This window comes from Artibeus jamaicensis, unplaced genomic scaffold, assembly GCF_021234435.1.
Source record: "Artibeus jamaicensis isolate MK-2021 breed Jamaican fruit bat unplaced genomic scaffold, CSHL_Jam_final scaffold_369, whole genome shotgun sequence".
Taxonomy (NCBI): Eukaryota; Metazoa; Chordata; class Mammalia; order Chiroptera; family Phyllostomidae; genus Artibeus; species Artibeus jamaicensis.
Window position 1 is genome coordinate 10534270 of NW_026522042.1, and position 18839 is coordinate 10553108.

The 18839-nt window shown below is 40.2% G+C and overlaps 1 protein-coding gene across 1 annotated transcript in view; it reads left to right on the top strand.

Moving 5' to 3' along the window:
- The window catches only part of NUP155 (nucleoporin 155), a 54114-nt gene extending 37151 nt beyond the window's left edge, over positions 1-16963 (top strand). The window contains exons 23-35 of the mRNA XM_037129017.2: positions 1729-1920; positions 2824-2962; positions 4771-4906; positions 5557-5710; positions 5926-6030; positions 6622-6776; positions 7856-7985; positions 8894-9007; positions 9721-9841; positions 10296-10406; positions 12972-13108; positions 14676-14782; positions 15398-16963. Coding sequence (XP_036984912.2) covers positions 1729-1920; positions 2824-2962; positions 4771-4906; positions 5557-5710; positions 5926-6030; positions 6622-6776; positions 7856-7985; positions 8894-9007; positions 9721-9841; positions 10296-10406; positions 12972-13108; positions 14676-14782; positions 15398-15536 — 1740 coding nt within the window. The 3' untranslated portion in view covers positions 15537-16963. The remainder of the gene's footprint in view (positions 1-1728; positions 1921-2823; positions 2963-4770; positions 4907-5556; positions 5711-5925; positions 6031-6621; positions 6777-7855; positions 7986-8893; positions 9008-9720; positions 9842-10295; positions 10407-12971; positions 13109-14675; positions 14783-15397) is intronic.
- The last annotated feature ends 1876 nt before the right edge of the window (positions 16964-18839 follow it).

Here is an 18839-nt window from a genome sequence, read left to right on the forward strand (position 1 = left end):
AAGATTTTACCAACTTTGCTTAATCTATCCTTTTTTTCTTTTACTTTACAGAATTGCTTTAAATTAGATCCAGACATCATGTTATCTCATTATAACTTAGTTTAGTATGTATGTCTTTAAAAAGATGGACATTTCTTTGAGTAATAATGTCATTTTCACACTCGGCAGTATTAACAGTTTTTTGTTAGCATCTAAAATAATGAAATGTCTCTGACTGGCTTAAAAATACCTTTTTACAAATTAGTTCACTCAAATCACATTTTAAAGAGTTGGTTCACTCATTGAATTTTATTGTTGTGTCTCTTACATCTCTTTCAGTTTAGGGCTATTTTCCCTTGCTGCTGCCTTGTAGATATTGGGTGATCTATCCTATGGAAAGCCGGCATTCTGAGGTTGTCTGTTCCTTTCTCATAATTAACTTGTTTCTTTATTACCTTCGTTTTTATGGAAAATGGAATGGAGTCTACAGAAGCTTGATTCAAGTTCAGGTCCATGCATTTAAGGAAGCATTAAATTACTCCACAGGCAGTGGTTTGTGTGTCAGTCTGTGTTTGTTAGGAGACACAGGAGGCCTGCTTGTCCCACTTTCAGTGATTCTAAGGTCGATTGCCGGAGTCAGGTGGTAAATCCAATCCTGCCGATGGGACTCTCCACCAGACTTGCTTTGCCCCTGCCATTCATTGTCTGAATGGCTTAGTTCATTTATGGTTACAAGATGGTGATTTCCCAAATCTGATGTCTTCCATATTAATACAATGTTCTCTTATCAGTCGGGACTATTGGTTATCCTGAAATGTTTAGTTTTTTACTTTTTAGTAAAATTTTTAAAGTTAAAAGGCATTCCCCTAGTTCTTTTCTGTAAAGTCTGGAAAGTTGTATTATTGCTGATTTTCTTTTAAACACATACTTAAAAAAAACTCCTCAAGCTAAAATGTCTAATTATGAAAACCTTTCCATACCAGGTAGAATACATTATAGTGGGTGAAAAGCAAGACGTAGTTGTTTTAGCCTAGGCGTCTTTTGGGGGATCCATCTCCAAAGCTCCGTCCCTTGAATTACAATTTTTGTGCTTAAGGAATGCAAATTATATAGTAGCACAAAAGTTTGGACGTAGTGTATTTGCTGAAATTTATTAAAAGTGAACTTTCTCTCCCTCTCTTCTTCCCTTTCCCTCTAAAGATAAATAAATAAAATAAAATAAAATAAAATAAAATAAAAAAAAAAAGTACCAGTCAAATCACTAAATAGAGTATTTCCCTCTAATATAAATTACAGGTGCCTCAATAATTTGGAACTCTATTTTACCAAGCACATTTGTTCAGAATGAGATTAAACCTCAACATTAGAAGGCCTCGAATAACAGAATTCTAACATTATTTTAGGAAAAAAAACAGAAGCCCAAGATATTTTAATACAGCTAATTGATTATTCTTTTCTGGTTATAACTAAAGTCAGGAGACCTGGCTGTAATTTTGGCTTTGCCTGGACTTTACCTTCCTCGTTTGTAAAATGAGAGGTTTGAACTAGACATACTGTGGGTTCTTTTTCAATTCTGTATGATTCTATGAAAATTTCAAATGTGTGTTAGTTTGTATAGTTTTAGTATGTTTTCTCTTTGCAATTATAAAGTCCGTTCATGTTTTGGTTACATTATTAAAGAAATTTTATTCTGTGTGGAAATGATATTCTTACATCTTTGATAGAAGAAAAGTTTTTTTATACTCCTAGGAATTTCAAGAGCAGTTGAAAATCACCACCTTTAAAGACCTGGTAATCCGGGACAAGGAACTGACCGGGGCATTAATTGCTTCCCTCATCAACTGCTATATCAGAGACAATGCTGCTGTCGATGGCATTAGCCTGCACTTACAGGACATCTGCCCGCTGCTGTACAGCACTGATGACGCGGTCTGTTCCAAGGTACGGGGCTCCGGCAGCCACTTCCGTGTTCCCCACAGAAGAGGAGGTGCTGTGGCATCAGGGGCATCTTGTTTGACTCAGTATGTGAACTTGACAGGTTTCTGAGCCTCTCCTGGCTACAGAATCCTCATCTGTGTAAGAAAGGTGTGGGGATACATGATTTCTCAAAATCCATATATATTTGCATTTTTCGTAAAGAATCTTTGATGGTATGTCTAGCCTGTTTTTAAAAAGACGATGGTTTGCCCTGGCTGAATGGTTGCTCAGTAGATTGAGCGCTGGCCTGAGAGCCTAAAGGCTGCAGGTTCAGTTCCCTGTCAGGGCGCATGCCTGGGTTATGGGCCAGGCCCCCAGCTGGGAACGTGTAAGAGGCAGTCTATTGATATTCCTCTCCCACATCGATGTTTCTCTCTCCTCCCTCCCTTCTCCTCTCTGCAAAAATAAATAAATAAATAACATCTTTAAAACAAATAAAAATAAGAAGACGATGCTTAAATATGCCTCTTCTTAGAAATTAAAGTCTCTAAAACCTAAAGTAAGTCTGTAATGAATCAGAGTTAATTGGGCAATTTTTATTGATCCTTTCCTACAGGTGGAAGGAATTTAAAAAATCAGTATCACGTGGACTGCCTGCTGACCAATAAAGTATTGACTAGGCAAGAGATTTGCCAGACAAAAAGCTATCTTGCTTAACATGTTTGTGAGAGGAATTAAGAATAGCTAGGATTTATGGTCAAAAACTTTTCTGCCTAAAATTAAGAAGAAGTAAGTTTGTAGAGTTGTTTTTATCATTGATTATAATAAACCAGATGTAAATTTAGACATAGACTAAAACTTATGTTGACAGCATCATGTGTGTGCTTGATTTTATATCTTCTTAAGTTCTTGTCATTTCTACTTTAGGCAAATGAGCTGCTCCAACGTTCCCGACAAGTTCAAAGTAAGATGGAAAAGGAAAGGATGTTAAGGGAATCACTGAAGGAGTACCAGAAAATCAGCAATCAAGTTGACCTTTCCAATGTTTGTGCTCAGTATAGACAAGGTGAGAAGCAAACCATTCTTCCTCTTTTTCTGTTGTTCCAAATTACTTTATTTGAAGGAATGCCACAAATGAGAGACATAAGTGGGTGATTTGGTACCAGTTACAGGAAGGGTGAAGGTAACCCTGACATGCACATGCTGCTTTGGTGACCAGGGATGTCCCCGCTGTGGCCGTGGGAGAGTACCCGGGGGCCAAGCTCTCTGCACTGTGTCCCAGTATGTGCTTGTCACAGAGGTGCTCTGCCCTGCCTGACTCGGGCCCCCGACCCAGTTGTGTGACGTATTCCACCTGCCATGCAGGTGGTGAGTCTCAATGAAGTCACACAGTGAGGGTCATTTTTTTCAGTGGCCTGGTTGTGCAAGCCCAGTAGTGACTGTTTCACACTTATTCCAAGTGTGATGCACACTCCATTGCATGCAGCCCATTCTCTCAGTCGTCACGGTCTGGCTTCTTGATATCCCGGAGAAAGATTCGGCCCCTGGTTGGTCCTGCAGCTTCATTAGTTTCTCCGCGTGTTCCGTCTCCTCATGAGACTGGTGAAGAAAACACTTGGCAAAGGTCTTCAAAGCCACATCATCACTGTTAAGATAGTAAGACATGGACAGGTAGACCGAGGAAGCGTGAGGTCCAGGTTGACCTGGCAGTTGCCGGTGGCCTCCAAGTCCCGGTGGCAGTTCCTGTGAGGCGCACCTGTGAGGTGGACGTGGTCGTCATGATGGGCAGCTGAGGACAGGCGGTCTCAGGGCACTGGAGTGTTGGCAGGGGCCTTGGGGTGGTCCTAGGTCCTGAGGCAGTGGCAGAAGGATGGATCTGGGCAGCTGGCCGGGATGGAGCACCAGGTTCTGTTCAAGCGCCGTCAAAGCAGGAAACCACAGCAACTCTCAGTGAAGACTGTCCTTCCGAGCTTCTTAACTAAGGGGACAAATGACTGTGTGACTGAAACAAGGTAGTGATGAAGAAGAGCTTCTTCCAAGAGGCAAATCTTCTTCTGGTTCATTGGCCCAAGTATCTGACATAGAAACTCCTCCCTTGTGTTGTACTTTGTGGTGAGCGCACTGGCCTCTGCAAAGGCTGCTGAGCCTTTTCATGTCTTCAAATGTGTCACTTTTTACCCTTGGTGTTCCAGTCCTGGTCCGGTTAAACTACCACGTGTATCGGATTGCTTGCCGGGTTACATTTAATTTTAAGATGCATAAAGCTTTTGTTTAATTACCAATATATTACCTGCCATAAAATATTACCTAGTCAAATTTAAAATTACCTTAAAATTAAATCTAACATAATATAAAAGTAGTAACTCTTATGAAAGGTATCGTTTTGAATCCCAAGACTTTTTTCAACAACTAACTCTAAATATTATTTATTTTTAGAGATGGGGGAGGGAGGGAGAAAGAGGGACAGAAGCATCAGTGTGCAAGAGAAACATCAATCGGCCACCTCTCAGTGGCCCACAACCCAGGCATGTGCCCCCACTGGGAATCGAACTATGTCCTTTGGGTTCACAGGCCTATGCTCAGCTGACTGAGGCACACAAGCCAGAGCATCCTGTTTGTTATTTTAAATAGAAAAGTTCTTTTCAGTGAAGAAAATATATTCAATGTCTGCCATTTAGTCATGTTAGGACCTTGTTCTTTGGGGACCTTGTTCTATGGTAAACTCATAAGAAATATTTTATATGATATTGTCACCAGGGTGACTAACGTGCAATAGAAATCGAATAATATTTGGTATTTTTATAAGCAGATAAGAGGAAAATGTGCAGCTCAACAACAAACCTAATAAGCCTTCACCCTTGTCTTTCCCATCAGTGCGTTTTTACGAGGGCGTGGCGGAGCTCTCCCTCACGGCTGCTGAGAAGAAGGATCCTCAGGGGCTTGGCCTTCACTTCTATAAACACGGAGAACCCGAGGAAGACGTCATTGGGCTTCAGGCTTTCCAAGAACGGTAAGTTTTATTATGTTAGCAGACTTCTCTTTGTGTAAAATTTGATAGATAGTAGTAGGGAAATAATATTTCAGATACAACCCTTATAAGGTTCAATTACACTTTCACTTTAAAGTGACTTGTTTTATTAAAAGCCCGTATCAGGATTATAATTTCTTGCCTACAGGTAAAATTTTCATCTGCTAAAAATTCCTAAGTACTTATAAATGTCTTAGAAGTCGCTTCTGTGGTTTTTCTGAGGCTTTATTAATGTCGGTTTTCAATGAAACGACTCGGAAACAAACCTGGCTTCCCCACCTCCTCATCTCCTCTTCTGGATGAAGTCTTTTGTCTTATAGGATGATTTTGAAATGTCCATGAATTAGTAGAGACAAAAGAAGTGCTATGTCCATAAAGGAAATACATAATCTACTACCTTAGACATGGTTTTTGTTAAGACATTCACTTTTATGACATTACCCTTTTATGTTTAACCAAATGTTTCTGAAACCTATTGAAAAATTATACGATCTCTATTATTTTTAATACCAAATATATAGACCAAATATTTATTCTCCAAAATAGTCTTTAAATTCTTGTATTTAAAATTAGAGAAGATAAAGCAGTTGCTGTCCAATTAATGCAATTGCTCCTTTCCCATTCTTCTTCAGATTAAACAGTTACAAGTGCATTACAGATACACTGCAGGAGCTGGTGAATCAAAGCAAGGCCGCCCCTCAGTCCCCCAGTGTACCCAAAAAACCGGGGCCTCCTGTGTTGTCTTCGGATCCCAACATGCTGAGTAATGAAGAAGCTGGACATCACGTACGGACAGCGTATTCTCCATCTGAAATGCATTGTGCTGAGAACCTGTGTGGGGGGGTGGTAGCATAATCGTCTTGGGAAGGGTAGTAAGTAGCTCGTCGAACATTTAAGGATACTCTATTCTTTCTTTCCAGGGGCTAATTAGGCTAAGGGTTCATGATGTCCGGCAGCAGAGCCTTGGTTTGTGCTAATTTTTCCTGCTTTCTTTATTTTAGTTTGAACAAATGCTTAAATTGTGTCAACGATCAAAAGATGAGCTCTTTAGTATTGCCCTTTATAATTGGCTAATACAAGCTGACCTTGCAGATAAACTGCTACAGGTAAAAGTTTCTTATTCCAATATTGTTAATTTCTATAAGTAATGTAATATTTTTTCCTACGGTATAAAATAGACCATCGCTCCAGTTTTCTTGTTATTTATCAGCTAATTGGCATGTTTCTGTTGTGGGGTGGGAATCACTGGATTGTGAATTAGGAACCTGAACTTTGTTTCAGCTCTGCCATTAGGTCACAGGGACTTCACACGTTTCCTCAGTCCCTAGTCTGTGTTTCTCGGTCTGTGAAATGAATAGGCGGCGTCTGATCATTTCCAGGATGCCTTTGAGCTCATAGTTAGGATTCACTAGCTGTGTTCTCAGGGTTTATTAAAAGATTTATGACTAGATCATAGTAAATTATTTTTATCAACCAAATGCAACTATGCTAGTAACTCTTTCATCAACTGTGGTAAAACAAAAAATCATTTGTAATGAGAAAATTACCCTCTCTTGTATCTATTGTTGGACTGTAATTTTGCTTTTATGGTCAGAAAGTAGGGGGCACATCTGTAGTTACCTTTAAAGTGTCCCCTTACTGTGTAAAGAGCGAGTGGGTGGTGAGAAAATGTTTCTGGGTGCCTGTCCGACTTCCAGGTCACTTCCCCATTTCTGGAGCCACATCTGGCCCGAATGGCCAAAGTTGATCCAAACAAAGTTCGCTATATGGATTTGCTCTGGAGGTATTACGAGAAGAACCGGAGCTTCAGTAGCGCCGCCCGTGTCCTGTCCAAGCTGGCCGACATGCACAGGTACAGCAGCGCGCCTGCCGCATGGGCGTGGTGGCCCACCGTGCGGTACTAGGAACATCGGATTTCAGAGTGTGAATGAGACTCCACTCAGGTCTTACACATGCCGAGTTTTTATGCTTTTATTTGGATTTATCTAAAGTTTATCTAAAGTCTCTTTTATTTTGTTTTTAAGAATGTGTAGGAGATTGTAAAAGAATTTGTAATGCCCTTTTTATTCAGACTGTCTTCTAAATTCTTTTCTCTAAAATATGTCTTTAGATTCTTTCTACTAATGATAATTAATTGCTATTCTTGATTAAAAGGACAAAAACTACTTCTTGAAGGTTTTAAATGTTTATCAATTCCCGACTAATTTTCTGTATCCTGACATTGGGTTAAATTACTGCCAACATCTTGGAAGATTATCAAGAATCCTGTTAACAAAAACAGTGGAGTTTCTAGTTAGATTATTCTATCAAAGGCAATGCAATAAAATTAGGGTGCATGTGTGTAAAGTAAATGTGTTCCTAAAAGTTAGGGAACTTCTGAATATTTCATAACAAAAAATGAATAATAGTTTCAACAGGAGAAGATTAATATTCAAGGAAGGAAGGAATACAGGAGGGAAGCCAGGGGGCGGAGACAGCGAACGGGGGAGCGGAGGGAGAGGAGGGCGGGGAGTGAGTGGACCCTGTGGGGGGGTTTAAGAAAGCATGTGAGGGCGGGTTTTCGTTTTTAAGTGGTCACTCTAGTTGCTCTGTAGACAATTAAATGTAGTATTGGCCATGCTAAGGCAAAGAAATGCAGAATATGAGGAGAAATAAAGAATACTCTTAATTTAATTTTAGAAGAATCCAAATTTTAATATCCTGAACTAAAGTTTTAAAATAGGAAGTAGCTTTTTTGGACACAAACATGTCTTTCTTTATTTTTTGCCTTAAATTGTGGCTCTCTCTTACCAGAAATCCCCTAATAATTTTTTCAAGTTTCAGGTGGTTTTTTATGTCCACTTGGTATAAAATAATACATCATAATTGACACGTTTGCATGTTGGAACCTTAGGAATTCATCTGAGTAAAAATGAGTGTTTTTCCCCCCAGCACAGAAATTCCACTTCAGCAGCGACTGGAGTACATTGCTCGAGCCATTCTTAGTGCCAAGAGTTCCACAGCCATTTCCTCAACAGCTGCGGACGGTGAATTCCTTCATGAACTGGAAGAAAAAATGGAAGTAAGCGATGATACTTAAGCTCTGTTCACACTGAGTACTTTCTTTTCTTCCTCTAGTAAATGATAGGTCTATAGCAGTCAGTATTATTAATTCTCATCTCATCTGCCTGTATTTTTTTATTTATTTATTCGTGTTTAGATGTAAACTGTGGAAGACCAATGATACAGCATTTTGGTCACACTGTGGCTGTAATTTAAACCTTTTCTCTATGGCACTTATAAAGATTTTCCCGACTCTTCCACCATGAAGCAGATTACAGGACATGCACCATTTATTCTGGAAGCTAAAAAGTAAACATGCGGAATAGAGATTGCACTGTCTTAACTGAGAGACCCAAAAAATGTATAATAGTCCCAATACAAAAGCTTATTTCTCAACCGCAAAAATACAGAATGGGTATTTCTGATTGACAGGTGGCTTTCTTCCACTGGGTTGATTTTTGCTGCCCAAGTTTTATTTTCTGGCTCTATTACCTTTGGCCTTAGTCAAAGGTAATTTTTTTCTTTAGTCAAAGGGAGGAAGGGGGAAAAGCGTGTAAGAAGCACATGCTTTCTCTTAAAAACCTCAACTCTGAAGTGACATACTTTACTTTCACTAATGGCCCTTTGCAGAGAAGTTAGTCTTACGTCCGCATCTCCCTGCAAGGGAGGCTGGAAAGCGCAGTCTAGCCATTCGTCTGGCCGCAGCCGTGGGAGGAACAGCTGGGGTGGGCAGTGAAGACTCCGCCACCGTGCCTTTCCTGGGAAATCTTTTATGTCATGATGGGGAGTTGCTAGTCTGTTATGATAGAAGTCTTTATGAATACATTAACTTTAAGAAACTTAAAGGCAGGTATAACAGTCATTTTTTTGTGTACCTATCGATTTTTCATAATGAAGTCAGCACTCCCTTGTGTCTGTCCAAACTAGGTTGCGAGGATCCAACTGCAGATACAGGAGACACTGCAAAGGCAGTATTCCCACCATTCTTCTGTGCAGGATGCAATTTCTCAGCTGGATTCCGAGCTAATGGACATAACTAAGGTAATAAAAAAGCAGGTGGAATTCCTGCTGCAGTCAAGCAGTCACCCAACACTTTCAATTCATGGGGGGGTGTTCTGCATTTATTTTTTGTTTCACATGGAAGAATAACTACCTCCACAAAATAAGATCAGCCATCCTTGGCAGCTTGCCACCAGGCTGACAAATCACTGCTGTGGTATTTGCCTTGAGAAAGAGCTGAGTTTCTCTTTCCAGGCCAGGAACAGTCAAGAATCTATCAGCATCAAGTGGGGCTTGGTTAAAACGTGTGCCAGCTATTTATTGCCTTGCTTCTTGTTTTGAAAAAGTAACATCTTTGCTTCACTCTCCAATCCTCTCTGTATCTTTCTGAGCAGTTCTTTCTTCAGTTATCCTTGGACCAGCTTTAGTGTCCTTAAGCACCCTGAGATATGTCAGTGTTTCCATGATCCTTCAAACCCTGTTTTAGACAATACTGGTTCTGTAAGAAAAGTCACTGGGACATGTTCCAGCCAAGAAAAAGTGCACACATCCTCAAATCCGCCTGCTTGGAGTCAACCGTGCATTCACCACTTTACCCAGAGTTGTGGCCAGCCCCACACATCTTGTATTTTTGTGTCACATTTTAGGAACTTCAGATAAAATCTTTGGTTTTTAACTTTCAAGTAGTATTTCACTATTAATTTCTGGACGCAGACCTCTGGTTGGATTTATAATGTTGACATTTTCTCCTGCAGCTTTATGGGGAATTTGCTGACCCATTTAAACTTGCAGAGTGTAAACTTGCGATAATTCACTGTGCCGGTTATTCAGACCCTATATTGGTGCAGACCCTTTGGCAAGATATCATAGAGAAAGGTAAGTGTCCATTCCCCACTGCGAAGATATGTTTAGCCCACGTTACTTAGTGACTTGGTAGAGGAACGCAGGCGGCTGGAGGCTCACATATCAGGGCTCATGAAAATTGTCTGCTCCCGTGTAGAGGGTATGGGGAGGGTGCCTGGATGAGGTGGAGGGTGGTCCTCTGGAGAACGAGCCCAGGCAGGATTGAGAGGACCCTCAGAGCCAGTCACTGTGGGGGCTGTGCTGCCTACAGGAGACCGAGGCACTTCCCTCAGAACCTCCTTGCACTGCCCTGCCCCGCTGAGATGAGAGCATGTCAGAGACCAGCCGACCCAGCGGGGCCGCTCCTTCTGTTCATGTGAATGTTGGCTCCAGGGCATTTCATTAACTTGAAATGATAAAATGGCCCATTTAAACTCCTCACCTTAAAAATAATTGGGGTCTCTAGTGCCATGTCTCCGTCTTACAGAACTGAATGACAGTGTGACGCTGAGCTCCTCAGACAGAATGCACGCCCTCAGTCTGAAGATTGTCCTCCTTGGCAAAAGTTATGCTGGCACACCTCGATTCTTTCCCGTAGGTGAGCAGTGACCTCAGGCGCTGCCCTGGGTTTTCTTCTGCGGGTGGTTTTTCTTTATTGACTTGGAAAAATAATTAGCTTTAGAGTGAAAACATTTCTTTGTTGCTGTTGAGCAGTTTAATTCTACCTCTCCAAAAAGAAAGACTTCCAAAGAATAGCAGAGCTTGTTGATGAATAGTTCAGTACAGAACTTTCTTTGACCCTCCAAGTTTATATACTTGTCTCGAGATAGTGTAGACTAACAGACCACCGTGATGATATTGTTGGCAACCCTGTACATATTTGTAGAGAAAAATGGCCGGTGTTTTTGTAAATGGTTAATCTGTAATTGATTCAACTCCTTTTGTTATATTGAGGGCATGTTTTTCTTTAAAATAGCAGATACTCATCTTAAAAATGTAATATGCTAACTATAATGGTTATGTAGGTGACTGTAGTTATTTTAAATCATTTGCCAACCTAGCATGTTTTCTTCTGTTGTAAAACAATACAATCAACACAAATACATTTATAAAGTAGAATGTAAACCACTTTGTGGTTTGGAAAACATTGAGAAACATGACCATGCCCACGATATAGCATTACATTCTTTACACGTCAGGATACAAACTTATTTACAGACCACCTCTGATTTAGTGTTTATTCCCTGAATGTGCCAGGAAATAAAACCATTATAATCATTCCTTTATTTCTGGTAAATACAGTCCCATACTTACGTGCTATGCCATTTCATTGATCAGAAAAATAAACAGCAAATACATATATTTTATAAGGATGAGAAAGTTGACAGTTTTAATGGTGAAAAAGCCACATTCTACACAATCGCTTTTGAGAGTATTTCTGCTTTGACTTGAATTTTTAATTTTGGACTCAGGAAAGGTGGAGGGTAGAAGGCCTGCCTTTTTCTGTCAGTCTGTCCGGGGCAAGGAGGCCACAAGATTGGGGTTTGCTTACTTGGCCAGAATCGCTGTGTGGTCATCTGTGGAGGGGGGGAGGGGATTCAGGCTCAGCAGCAGTGCTTCCAGTGGTTCTTCTTACTCGTGGGTGTTCATGTGGGTCAGTCTCGGGTTTTGGGGATCATGAATGGGAGTTTGAATGTTACTGTTATGATCTTATTTATGACATGACAATTAGTAAAACGTAAACATGGGTTAGCACACGAAAACGGTCAAAATAAATCATTTGTGAGTCTTTGGGAAGTGCATTTAAAAAATATGTCTAAATTCAGGATGCAGTAGCCTTTCTTGTCTGAAAAGCTGTTAAGTCAAGGATATGTTAATTGTTAAATATTATCAGTGTTCTCTCCAACAATGGGGAGATCTCTTTTTTATTGTATCTGCCTATATTTTCCAAATTCATGAAAATGCCGTTTTCTTTCCTAATACCTTTAAAGTGTGTAATTCAGTGGTTTTCGCATATTCACAGGGTTCCGAGGCGACCATCGCCCAATTAAACCTAGGTCGCTTTCATCACCCCAGAATGAAACCCTGTTGCAGCCCCGCCCCACTCCTTCGGCCCCAGGCAACCACTGAGCTCTACTTTCCATCTCTGTGGACTTGCTCATTCTGACATCTTTGTCTTATTTGTATTAAAATTTTTTTGAGGTTCAAATTGCTCCGTGGTGAGAGCACGACACAGTGTGCTTGGCGGCGGCTGCGCTCCCTGCCCCTATGGAGGGATGCTGGTGGGGGGAGGGATGCTGGTGGGGGCGTGCTGGCACGGCTGCCGGCAGACTCTGACGCTCGTGGGCGGGTCTACAGCTCTATGAGGGGCTCTCAGATCCCCTCAGATGCAGGCCGGGGCCTCGTCCTTGCATAAGTCCTGAGCTCTGGGAGCCCAGCCCAGGGCCCTGCCCCTCCCCAGGTTCACCCCTGAACTGGTGATGGAAAACCTAAGGTGACTCCTGTTGGGAGAGTGCTGTTTGCCGTGGCTGGGCTGACTGGGTGACGATTCAGCCACTTCAGGCTGTGCTTGACCGGAGGAGCCAGGTCTTTAGGGAAGGGAGGGAGAGAGGGGGAGAGGGACACGGACTGGCTGCCTCTCACTGCTGCCCCAGGGGCACCAGGCTGCAGGATTTTGCTGACAAACAGTGCGCCCCCTGTCGGGTGTTGGGCAGATCCTGAGAACGCCCTGCATTGGCCAGTGTGAGCGGCCGTCAGCCCACTGGAGAAAAAACTGCCTTGAAATTTGGGGGAGCTTAAATATCGTTTATCTTGCACTTCTTGACTTTGTCTCAAATAAGTACTTGGGTTTATTAAAAGGATTTCAATAGAAAATGTTTTTAAAAATTGTTTTTTAAAGGATTTCCCCTTATGAACTGCTCATTTATGAATGAATAAGACCTATTTTTTAATATCAAGAGTTAACAGTCCTACAACATAGCAGTTACATGAGGTGATGAATGTGTTACCTAATGTGATTGCAGTGAACATTTACAGTGTGTGTGCATCCAGTCGTTGCACACCTTAACCTTACACACTGTTACGTGAAAGCTTCACTGCAGTAAATGAGCTGGGGAAAGTAAAGAGTTGACAGCCCTGCGTTCTGGCCCTTTCTCCCCTGCAGATTTCATCGTGCAGTTCTTAGAGCAGCAGGTCTGCACCCTGAACTGGGATGTGGGCTTCGTCATACAGACGATGAATGAGATCGGGGTGCCCTTACCTCGGCTGCTGGAGGTGTATGATCACCTGTTCAAGTCACGGGTAAGCAAAATACTAACGGAAGTAAAATCATTTATTTAAAGTTATGTAACTTTTTCTAGACATAGGAGTGGTTTATTGAGTGCATGTTTGTCTCTCAACGTGTAATAAATCAGAAATTTGCTTCATTGATTTCGTATCAGAAATTATAAGTCAAACTTTTAAAACCAATAATGAGAGAAGTTTTACTGTGTATCATAACAAAAAACAAATACTACTTATTAATATTAATATAATATAAAATATATAATATTAATATAATATTAATATATGTTTTATTCTTGGAATAGGCTAAATGCATTACATTAAGAATCATCATGTACTTTACAAGAACAAAATAGCTGCATTAACTGTAACTTCATCTAAAACATCCATACTTAAAGGTCTTTCTCACCATGTTGAACCTTCTTGGACCAACAATTGTCAACCTTTTTCATCTCACAGAAGTCGTAAACTAATTACTAAAATTCTGCCACACACCAAAAAGTGTATTTTTTGCTGGTCTGACCAAGAAAAGGGTGTATTACTGATGGGTTTACCATAAATAAATAAATAATTAAATAAATAAATAAATAATTAAAAAGTAGCTGCCTACCCTTTTTGCTCCAAAGTGACTTTTTAAAAAATGAGGTGCCTATACTTGTACATAAGGATTTCTGACCAAGAATTAACCAGTCAGACATAACTTTATTATGCAGCGTGACCGGTAAGATGCAGCTCTCTTATGTGACCTTTGTATTTATGGTTTGAGACACAGGGCATTCACACCGGACAGCTGTTGTGTTGTCTGTCGTCATTTTTTATTGGACAATCTAAGAGAAAAGAGGTCAGAGCCCCTGACTAAATAGTCAGCTACTGCATGTTTTAAAAGTTCTTACAGCACACCAGTTGAAAATTGCTGTTTTTAGACTATACGTTGTAATTTTTATCTGCAATAACAGATCAAAATAAAACTTTGTTGAACTAAATCATGTCGCTTATAGTAGCATCATCAAAATGTCCATGGTGTTTTAGAAGGTACCTCTGCATCTCATTTAAGCCTCACAATGAGCCGGTGACAGAAATGAGCAAGTAGTGGTATCCCCTCCTCTACCCCATCTGACAAGGGCAGAGATGTCAATTACCTGCTCAACACACGTGGCCGGTACCAGGTGAAGGCAGAGGTACAGTTGAGGTTCTCTGACCATTAATTTAGTCTCTTATTTATAATATCAGACTGAGTAAAGTCTGCATAGGTTCTGAGTAAAAGTGATATCCCAGATGACAAGAAGAGATTAATTTTTTTTCTCTTCACCTCTGGCTCCTAAATAGGAAATGTACATGCTGTACAAAGTATATTGGTATCACCAAATATTCCTCATAAATAACATCACACTGCAGTTGTCAATATTGTTCAAATATTAATCATAACCACAAAAGAAGTTTAGTGACACATAATATTCAATACTTATTTTAATGTCAGTAAATTTTGCTACGGACTCGACAGCTGTTTTAGCTGATAACATCAATGGTTGAAAAATCAGTTGACAACAGTTTGCCTTATAACTTACAATGTATGTTTTCTTAATAGGATCCATTCTGGAACCGAATGAAGAAGCCACTGCACCTTTTGGATTGTTTACATGTACTGTTGACAAGATATGTTGAGAATCCTAGCCAGGTTTTAAACTGTGAGAGGTAATGACGAATTAAATATGGCATTATATAGGGAAAGCTTTTAAGTGATTCTAATAAGCATCTGGGTAACAACTTTGGACAGAACGGGGGAAGATACTGAGATTATAAAGAAGTACAGGAGATTTAAGCTTTTTATGTTAACAATAACTATTTGAATGATACTAATTGTCATGTATGTGGGGTTGGTGTTTTTTCTATTTTTCAACTCTTATGCAGAATTCTTTATACAAGTGAAAGAATGGAAGTTATGAATTACTTCTAAACTTTTGCTTTGAATAAGTGATCAAGGACAGTTTAATTATGACTTTGTGATATTATTGGCCATCTTAAGGTATATTTGTTTGAAAAGGTCAAAAGCGTGTAAAATGATTTAATATTAATTTAAGGGATCATCCTTTACTGCCTCTTCATTCTAATAATCTTCGAAAGAAAAATGGTGGTTTGGTGGTAATCCATCTACCCCCAGGTTTCCGCCTCTTTTCCTTTGTTTGCTATTTAGTTCTTCACAGCATCCCTGAGCTGTGAGGGAGCGTAAGGTCCCCGGGAGTGGGGGGTCCTGTCGAGAGGGATGTCGCACACATGTAGACGGCTGGCCTGTTGTCTTTCCCTTCACAGGAGAAGATTCACAAACCTCTGCCTGGACGCCGTCTGCGGGTACCTGGTTGAGCTGCAGTCTGTGAGCTCCTCCGTAGCAGTGCAGGCCGTCACGGGGAATTTTAAATCACTTCAGGCGAAATTAGAGCGGCTTCATTAATTACTGTGATGTATTCTTTCCCATTCATTCTGAACTGTAAAATAAAATCTCATCTGGGTCCAGATATCAAGTGCTCTTAAGTCTAAGACATTAAGAGAATTTTAATAGAAACGTGTTTTTCATAGGTGGCTAGTATCCACAAACTGCATTTGCCAGATGAATTCTTTTTTTTACTACTGCTTTGTTTTATAATCAGGTCAAAAAACAACTAAGATTTTTTTCTTCCTCTTATTAAAACAAGGATAAGGAATATTTAGAAACTCTTACTTTGAATTTTACTTCAGGCAGAAATTTTGAATTTATCGTATTCATTTTTAAGTTAATCCAAAGATAATTGATATCAAACTTTAAATAGGGTAGCTGAGTATTATTCCCATAATACTGGATTCTAAAACAATCCTTAAAAAAGCAAACATACACTGTCTCATAAAACTTCCTTAGGTGTTGGGTTTATCCTTGGAAAGAAATTTCTTCTAACTACTAATGATGTCAGTTACAATCCTTGAAGAGAAATACATACCTGCTTGTTTTTTGAGCAGGTGATACACTTACAACTAACAGTCTGTGTCCTGAAAACCCATACAGGGAGATAACTGTTTCCTGCTGTCTACCGAGTTCTTTGGCCTTGTGACTACTGACTTTATTAGAGCAATGGTTCTCAAAATGTGTACAGCAAACCAGCACTTCAGCATCATCTGGGAGTTTGTTAGACACTCAGATTCAAGCCCATTCCCACACCTGCGGGATCCGTGATGTGGGGTGAGGCCAGCACCCTGTGCCCTAACAAGCCCTCTGGGAGCCTGCTGGTCCACGTCCAGCCTGGGCCCCTGCATTCCAGGGCCCAGCCAGTCTGTGCCCTGAGCTCCCTCTCTGGCTCCTCCTCCTCTCTTCCCCATGAGTGACCACCACCTGCAAGGTTTGCCTAAGATACCCAGTAGGCGAAGCAAAGCTGTTAGTAGTGTCGACTTCAGGCTTTAATAAAGTTGGAATAACTAAACCAGGGGCCCCAAAGTCATGGCAGCGGGGAGGGAAAAGGGGGCGAGAATGACCAGGACTGACCAAAAGTTGGGGACAGGGCTCCTTCCCTCTTGCTTTCACGCTCCCAGAAGTGACTGGCCTTCTGACTTCTGTTGCCAGTGCGGGTCTGACGGTTCCTAAATGACATCTGGAAATAGATTTACTTTTACTTTTTTCCCCAAGACCATGGGTTGCCCTTTCCTTATTTATTCTCTTAGAATTTGGCTTCCTTTCTCCTATAATCTTTAATTTATACGATTCAATAGAATGTTAAAATATCACCCATTAGGTACAACTACCTCATATTTTTCAGATTGTCAGTGAAGGTTTTTTAATATGAAAAATGAATATATGCTATACTTTGCTAATTCTGTACATTTAAATCTCTGTTATGTCTACTTAAAATGAAAGTCTTGCTTAAATATTACAACTGAGCTGTAACTCCAGTTCTCTAGATATATTTATAGTTTTGTTTTATATATGTCTGTGTTTTATATATATATAAATTATATAATGTATACTGACATAGTATACTAATATATAAAATATATAGTTACATATTATACAATATATAAAATATATAGTTGTATATATTTTATATATTCTGTATTATGTATTATGTATAACTTAATATAGTATATATGAGAATATATATAAAATATAACTATATAGTTGTGTTTTAAGTACACTTACACACAACCACATTAATACATATATGTTCAATGTCCTCAGCCCACACTGTTGAAGCTACTTCTTTCAAAGGGGCTGCAGGCCAGCATGGCTTAATGGTTCTTAGGGGTCAGAAACGTGAACCCTGCCCCTTTCATTCGCAGTTCCTTTTGAGAGGCTTTAAGAACCCGGGCTGCCTGACAGATGTCTTCAATACCCTTTGGGGAGGTGAGATCCCTAAGAGAAAGAGATTATATCTCCTCACTTTTAGTCCTCTGGACAGTATTTCTGAAACTTTAACATTCATAAGACTCACCTGCATGGCCTTATAAAACAGATTAGTGACTTCCACCTCCAGTGTGATGCTGATACCAGTGGTCACTGGATAAACTTGGGGTAGCACTGTTCTTGCACTTGCATCCACTGCATCAGTATGTACTTTGTATTTGGCATTTGTTCAACATGTTTTTTACAGTGACTATTAAACATATAGGCCATGAACAATGAATAGAACATGGCTTATGAGACAGCGTGTTATTCATTGTAGTCAGTGAGGAGTCATGAAGGCCTTGATTGTTATGTATTTATGTTTTAGGTAGATCATGTTAGTGTGGCAATGGTTAGGAAAGGAGAAAAACCTATTTTGAGTAACTGTAAGGTTTGGGATGCTGACCCCGAAATGCATGTGATGCTCGTTCAATGCTTTTTAGTGACACCACACAGACATCCTCCGCTTCCATGTATTAAGGTTAATTTCACCCAGGACTGTCACAGATCACTCCTGTTGCCCCTTGGGACACTTCCCACCTCCATCTGTTTTCCTTGTATTCGTCAGGGAAAAAATTATGATCATGATACATTTGTATCAAGGAAATGAAGAACTAAGAACATTACATATAAAGGTGTTAAAAGGGCACATAATTTCCTTCCAGTTTCTATCAGTTTCTTCATTTAAATTCTCTGAATAATAAACCTTTTTTCAGACTGGTTTTGAGTGCTGTAGTAAATTATTTAAACTCTTCTGAGTTTGGTTTCCTCACCAGCAATTTTCCTTATAAGTATCACTTCCACTTCATGGTGTTAGAAATTAATATGTGTTTTAAAAGTCTTAGGTATGCTTTTGGCAGTTTAGCAATTCCTATCAGCCTGAAAGGTAACTCTCTTAAGATAAACAGTTTACCATGCGGGAGCCAGGGCTGTCCTAGCGCCAGCCCACACCTGCGTGTGCACCTGTGTCATGAACATTTCCACTTGGGTGATCTCCAAAGCCCCTCAGTTGGAACAAGACCGAGCGCCCCTCTCCCCTGCCCGCTGTCCACACCTGTTCCTCCTGCATTTTCTATCTCAGCCTTTATCATCTAGTCATTCAAATCGGAAATATGGATCCATCTTAACATTCTCCAAATCCAGTCACCAATTTCTTTGGTCTTTTATTCATATATTTAGTTATTTGTTCCATCTTTAATAGCTCATTTTTTTTATTTTTTAAAAGTATATTCTACTGGTTATACTGTCCATTCCCTTTTCTCCCCTTCCGCCCTGCACCTCCCTCCCTCCAGCTTCCCCCGCCCCCTGTAGTGCATGTCCACAGGTCATACATTTAAGTTCTTTGGCTTC